General features: G+C 37.3%; 1 protein-coding gene across 1 annotated transcript in view; it reads right to left on the bottom strand.

Annotated features, from left to right (window-relative positions):
• SPACA1 (sperm acrosome associated 1) overlaps nucleotides 1-6,562 on the bottom strand; it is an 18,312-nt gene extending 11,750 nt beyond the window's left edge. Inside the window, exons 1-2 of the mRNA XM_004674065.1 lie at nucleotides 6,328-6,562; nucleotides 1,094-1,150 (exon numbers count right to left, since the gene is read on the bottom strand). Coding sequence (XP_004674122.1) covers nucleotides 1,094-1,150; nucleotides 6,328-6,562 — 292 coding nt within the window. The remainder of the gene's footprint in view (nucleotides 1-1,093; nucleotides 1,151-6,327) is intronic.
• Between the last annotated feature and the right edge of the window lie 930 nt (nucleotides 6,563-7,492).

Below are 7,492 nucleotides of genomic sequence, written 5' to 3'. Positions count from 1 at the left end.
AGAATTGAAGAAGATGCTAAAATGCTGGATTAGTGACATGTTGAGCGTGTTTGAGGTAAATGAACTGTGCTAAGACTAAGTGTACATCTTGATTTCCTTTCTGTCAGATTCTCTTTTTCAACCCCAACAAGATGATAATCATGAAACCCATTTTCCAGAAAAAGGGAAAGTTAAAGAAGCGAGATGGTTTACATCAGTGCTTCTCAAATTTTTTAGTACATGCAAATCACCTAGTGAATTTACTAAAATACAAATTTTGATTCAGTAGAATTTGAATTTGCATCAGAATTAGGACTAGATCTTGAAATTCTGCATTTCTTACAAGACTTCAGATGCTGCTGCTATTTGATCCATCTATTGTCTTCTCAATTTACAAGTTGAAGCGATTCTCAAAAGATGGTCTTCTCTCCAGAAATATCAGCTTCATTTGAAAACTTGCTACGATTGCTTAGGGAAGTCAGAAGGCCAAGTAAGCTAAAAACTGGAATAAACCCAGCATTCTTTGCTTTAATAAGCCTTTCAGGCACTCACTCAGGGTGAATGTTTAAGTTTAAGAAACACTAGTCTGTTATAGCAAATGTCATTTTAATCCACCCTATGCTAGATGTTTTTGTCCAATTTCTATTTATGGAATCATCAAAACAGTCATGATATTTGATTACTACCTTCTCCACAAAACCTCTTTTCCTCCAAGACATGATGTTCAAAGTGGACAAATGTTGACTTTAAAATAGACTATTATAAATAAGCTTATTTCTTAATAGATTTGCCAACAGAGAAAATGGGAAGACATGTATAAAATGCATCAGAAGATCTTTCACTGTTTGAACAATTGTAAGATAAAATTTTACTTTGGTGAAGGCAGTTTATGTGACAAAATTATATGGTGAGTAGGCTTACAATATGATTTAGAGGTTACTAATTGAAAATATCTTTTAAAGCACCATATTTTTTATATGTATATTACTACTATTAGAAATATAAGAGATGAGGTATACAAATTGAAAGTAAAACTTGGAAAAAGTAAAAACTGTTTTGAGCTTCCCTTAACCCCTCCAGATTTCTGATAATAATATCAGCTCTATGTACTTACCACATGTAACTGTGCACATCCCAAATTCTACTTCTTTCACTACTGTCGAATTTGAAGCTAAACATAAAGTACAAAGGTACATTATTTAATCATATGAAAGTATTCCTAAGCAAAAACACTTACTGGGGTACTGACAATACAGTATTTATCATATAGGAAGCAAACGTTGTTAAAGTTTTATTAAATGATAAAAACAACCCCATTCCTGTATTTTTTCCTGGTAAGTCTTCTGTTATTAAGTCAAAAGAAATCTAAATTTTTTTTTTTACTTTAAGGACAGATGAGTGATACATATATAAAATGGAATACTATAAGCTATAAAAAAGGTAGACTTGTTATTTGCAACAACATGGATGGAACTGGAGGGATGATGGTGAGCAAATAAGTCTGAAGGGGAAATACAAATATTGGATGGTATCACATATATGTGGAATATATAGAAATAAAACAAAGCATTAGACAAAACCAAACCAATAACAACTTCAGAAATCTGAGAAAACCTGACTGTAGAACTGAGCTTAGCAGCTGGAGGGAAGGGGAAAGGATGGAGAACAAAATATGGAGGTGGCCTAGATTATGGTGGAGGATTATGGGTACCTTGTTGCAAGTGTGGTGGTATGGTAACGTAATGGGAGAAGTGTGATCTTATGTCTCTCAAAAAAGTACAGTGCTATACATCAATGATAGCTCAATAAAAAGTAAGATGCCTAAGTTTTAACAAAATGAATTAAGAAATGATTTGCAAAGGAAATATATATAAACCTTGTATAAAATTTTAAAACAATTTTCTCATCATTTTAGTAGATGGTGAGTCAAAATTCTATAGATGTCAGAAAAATACACCCAAATGAAAAAGTCTGACAACTTTAAAGCCCAATTGTTCTATTATCTATTTTCCAAAGTATTTGAGTGTATCATTTCCATCCCCAAAGAATACTTTTTACCAGGTTTTCATTAAAATTAAGTGATAGATCAATTCTACTTATTTTTAAGTTAATATTAATGAATTAAGATTAACATTATCCATATGAATTTATAATAACATTTAGCAGGATAATCTCAGAATTTGTTAAGTATCTGAATAATTAAATTTTGCTTTGAAATTTCATTAAGATTTTTGTCTCTTTTTCTAATCATTCTGAAGTTTGGCATGAATCCCACAAGCCGAAGTATATAACCAACTCTTCTAACTCAGATTAGTACTAAAATTTCAGTAGAAAAAAGTATTAAGTAAGGTATTGGTATTGGAAGATGATTTTTAAAAGACTTGTAGCCTAGGCAACAATATTAGATAACAAAGTGCATTGGAATAGGAGTCCAAATTGTAACTTCTATTACTAATTAATTGCTTTGAGTTTGAGCAAACTACTTAAATTCTGTTGGACCTAGTTAACCCTCCTGTAAAATTTGGAAAGGAGAACATTTCTCATTTGATTAAAAAGTGAGAAAATTAAATCAGATGGTCTCTAAACTCTTTCAGCTTTGACCACTGCATTCCCATTAGATTATTCAGTGACTTTCTTTTTTGGTGGGAATGTAATAGTGGTAGATGAGGAAAATTGGATGTATCTGAACTTCAATATGGTATTTGTCAAATGAATATAAATGGGAAAATATGGTTTAACTATCATGACAGTTTATGTGTAACTGAGTAAAGTCCACAGATGTTAATTAATTGATTGGCTCCAAAGTGGTAGAAAGAATGTGTCATGGGATTTGGTCCTGCTCAACATTTCCCTAATGATCTGGAAAATACTGATGTCATGCTGACTAAATCTAGGGTGTCTGCAAAGGTCGGAAGGTTAGCACATAAGTTTTGAAGACAAATCTGGATCTAAAAGTGATCCAGTGGAATAATAAGCAAACTTAGTAAAATGAAACCTTAGAGAAATAGAAAGTTTTGCATGTAGAACTGAAGTGAATTCTACCAAATATACTTAGAGGTGTTCTTAATTTGATGGAAAAAATAAAAATAAATGGGGCACTGAATATAAGGCATGAGTATGATGAGGCGTTCCTAAAAATATACTGGATCTTAGGCCATAATGATAAAAGCCTGGCATCCACAATGATATATAATATTATAAGGAGCCTTCTAGGAGCCTACTCACTTTTGCTCTGATCAGATTCTGGAATGTTCTCTTTAATTCTGGACACATTTTTAACTGTTGGTATGTACCTATAGACTCCAATTCAATTTTTGAAATTTTTGTGGGGGAGTTGATTTGTAATGCTGATATTTCATGATTTTTTTGTTTCTTAAAGGCCTTCCAAAGAAAAAGAGAAAATAAAGTGACATTTACAGAACATAAAACTATTTTTAGAGAAAAAAACTCATTCTATCTTTCAATTGTTATATATGTCTCTTCTTAATCCCTTCCATAAGTATATAAATATATTTATACCCTTAGTATTTATAATAGATATAAGGGAATGTGAAAGATATAAAATGTATGACTATAAATCTAACTTAATATTTTAGTGGTTTTTTTCTAAATCTTGAAACATGTTGTTTATTTCATAATCTCTAATGATAGATTCCATTGTCAGTCATTAATTACACTCAATTATGATTCTTTAAAAAAGTCTAAAATAATAAAATTGAAGAATGGTTGGCATTGTCTAGAAATACTATGCAAGTGTGAAATAAATCATAGCTATTGCACAATCCTTTCCTTCTGTATTGTTTTACCAAACTATTGTGTCACCTTTCAGAAAGATATAAGTCTAGAGGTACTCTTCTTGTCTAACATCAGCTTTGACTGAACACAGTTGAAATTTTAGAAATTTTCTTCTCTTTGGTCTATAAAGACCAAAGAGAAGAAAACTGACAGAAGAAAAACATTTCACAATTACTGCGTGAATCAGAAGATGAACATAGATAGCAACATTTTAGGTGCTAATGATGATGGTAAACTGATTATATAAGCAAAGAATGAGAGATGATGCTATTATAGATGAATATCCTAGATGAATTTTCCCTAACTTAAGAATCAATACATGAATATATTTCTAAGCATAAAAGGATACATATATATATATATGTATATATCTCTATATACGCACATATATACACACACATACATATAGTATTCACATCCACTTGATCTTTCATCAGGAGGAGCTGCATATTGAAATATTTTGTAAAAATAAGTCAGACCATACCACTTAGCTAAAAGGATATGGTGAGTATTTTTTTCCCTTTATAAGTTGTGTATACAACAAAATTTACTTAAGATTTGTAAATGGAAAAATCATGATGGCAGGTGTGTATGCAAAGGTGACAGAAAAGAGATGATACATAAATGAATAAAATTCATTGGACCAACCATTCTAGTTAGTGATTATAAATCTAAAAGTGATGTTTTGCAATTATGAAGTAAGATGGCAGTCTTTATTTCAACAAAATATGTGCCTTTACAGTTTTCAAAAATGTTGTTTTGACAATGCAAGTGGAAAAAAAAAAACAGACTCTTCAAAGGATGAACTAGAATCTATTGGGGATGTATTTGAAATTTGCAATCATTGTTTACAAGATGGATGCATTCCAGATTCATGCACAGTCAGTTGTTGAAGGGTAGTTAGATGCATTCAAAGTACTTCCAATATATTCATTTAGGGTATACCCATCTTCAAAGCCAGGGATATAAATTAAAATATAGGATTTTCCATGTATAAATTCTTATTAAAAATTCAAAAATGTTTCTTCTTCCCTATCCCTTTATTCCTACTTTTTTCCAAATGTCCTAAAGATAAAAAGATTCCATTGTATATATATAACTATTTTTATTAGTCTCCTGAGAATTGAGGGACTTTGCCAGATTTTAATAATGGTTTTGAAAAATTTCAGATTTCAGACACCTCACTGTTTAAAGTTTGGTATTCTCTCTCCAGCAAAACCATCTCTACATGAAATCATATATGCATAAAATTCCAGAAAATACATAGACTCCTTGAAGTTCAGAGATGAGGAAAGTGGCACTCAGAGAATAACTTGCTTAAGTTTGAATCTGTATTTAGGCTATTACAACTCTATCCCCTGGGTTTAGTTAAAACTGTGTTTAACATTTTACAGCTAGAACTACTACTTGGCCAGTAAATACTAAAAATGTTAACTCAAATACTTTTAAAACTAGAGTGAAACAACGACCATTATACTTTAGAACATTATCTTTTCTTCCCTAGTCTTTTATTTTCACATTTGCAAAGTCAAGGACCTCTCCAAGCTCTCAGTAAAGTCATGTTATCAAGGCGGTACAAACCTTGATCCCTTCCATTAACCTCAGCTAGTCAATTTCTTTCTGTCACTGAGACTCACTACTAAAGGTCATCAGGAAATAAAAGAAAGACTGATAAATACAGCACCTACTTGCTCTTTATGCTGCTACATGCATGCAGAATCTCAGCTGGGTTATTTATAGAGGAAGGGAATCAGATCCTTTAGATGGCTACCAACAAGCAACTCACTTTTTACCTACCAGCATTTGAGTTACTGATCAGTATAGCGTGTGCAATAGCCTGCCAAGTTTTATTACTTAATGATCCAGCAGCAAAGGCAAATTTATGTACCAGGCACAGGCACATTCTCCTATGTTTTACAGTATCATCTAACAAAGCCACTAGTGGGATTGATACGTGCTTTTTACAGCCAGTCCAGAGGCTTTTAATCAAATGTACAAATAAACCACCACCGTGAAACACAGGTGCTCCAGAGCGGAGCCACATGCAGCTGACAGGGGCATCTGGGCAGTTTTGACAGATCGTGGTCTATCTAGATGTGTGGCCGTGAGGGAAATTCTGGATTCCAGCCCAAGGTGCAAACGTGACAGCAGGAAGACCTCAAGCAATTTCAACTTAAAAATAAAAAAGCTACAATGGAAAGGCAAAACATAAGTAACAAGGAGAGACCTAGGTAATTTCCCTTGGTGGGAGGTCATCCCCAACTCTTACTCCTGAAAAGAGAGTAAGTCTTCATTTTCCTTGTCCAGAGCAACAGCTAGCAGCATTTCTGCAGCAATTTCAGAACCGCGTTCCTGTGTTTATCTTGCCAGGGCCCTGTGCAGTTGGCACATCTGTTTTCAAGGCTATTGGGTGAGTGAAAGTGTGAATTCGGGGCGGGTATGTCTTGCGCCCTACAGCTGTTCTCACGGAAAGCGCCCACTGTCCTCGTCTTGAGAGCTGGGCTTTGCCCGTCACAGGTGCCCCAGGCCCGCGAAGGCACCTGCTGCCCTCACCGTCATCCTCAGGCTCAGTCTGGGCCTCGTTTTCAGCGTCGCTTTCGCTCTCCGCCGCCGCAGCCGCGTCCCCTCCGCCTTCGGCCTCGCCCTCGGCCTCGGCTTCACGGGCCAGCGCGGCGTCCTGGATGGCGGCGGTGACGTTGGCCCCGCACGCGGCCGGGAGGCCCGCCAGGAGCAGCCAGCTCACGGTGAGCAGCAGCCCGGCCGCGCGGCCCGCGACCCCGGGGCCCATGGTGCTCGGCGCCCCGGACGGCCGCCCGAGGCGCAGTCGAAGCCGCCAGTTCCCGCCGAGAGGTGCGCCCAAAGGAGGTCCGGCGCCCGCCCTTCTCCCTGCGCTCCGAACCCCGCGACGCGCCGGGGCAACCATTGAAGCGTCACGACCCGTCACGGCGCGCAGCCGGCAAGGCCCTCGGCACCCCTGGAACGCGCCTGTCCGCCGGCGACGCCCCGCGGGGCCCGCGGCCACTCCACGACGCCCAGCGAGTGCGCAGCGGCGTTCCGTGCACCGCGGAGCCTCTGCCCCCAGCCGCTGGCCTTTCCTCAGTTGTGCGGCCCGCCTACCGCCATCCCCAATTTTTGCACTGAACCCTGCTTTCTTCTACAAGACATTCCTTTTCTTCTTCCCGATGTCTACTGTGAAAGTCTCCCTAGACCCTAAATAATTCTGAAGAACCCTAAATAACTCATGTGATTTGGTTTCCCACCCAACTCGGGATGTTGCTGGACCTGGCTTTGCAGAATGCTCCAAAGTAGATGCGCATCCGCAGGTGAGGCTTGGCGTGCAGAGAGAAGTGGGTAGACACTTTGTTTTATCTGAGCACTATTAATGCAGTTCACACATGCATTCACGATTGAACATTTTGTGCAGCACCATCAACTCCTCATAGGTCTTCCTTGAGCTAGATTTAAGGGACTGGGAGAGAGGAAGAGAGAAGGGAAGATGCAACTATTGTCAAAATAACCTCCTTTCCATCTTCTTGGTGCCAAATGCCTAAAAGAGTTAACCTTTATCCCTGTTATTTTCTATCTTCTTGCTTAGGCCTATTTTTTCTTTTTTAAGTCTCACTGTCATTCGTTTGAATCTCAGCATGCTGTCGTTACATATTAGCTTTTTCTCCCAACTTTTACCTGGAAAATACTTTCTTCAGATCACTAACAAAAT

The sequence above is a fragment of the Condylura cristata genome, unplaced genomic scaffold (assembly GCF_000260355.1).
Source record: "Condylura cristata isolate star-nosed mole 26May11 unplaced genomic scaffold, ConCri1.0 scaffold00001, whole genome shotgun sequence".
NCBI classification, from domain to species: Eukaryota; Metazoa; Chordata; class Mammalia; order Eulipotyphla; family Talpidae; genus Condylura; species Condylura cristata.
This window is presented reverse-complemented; position numbering and strand designations above follow the sequence as displayed.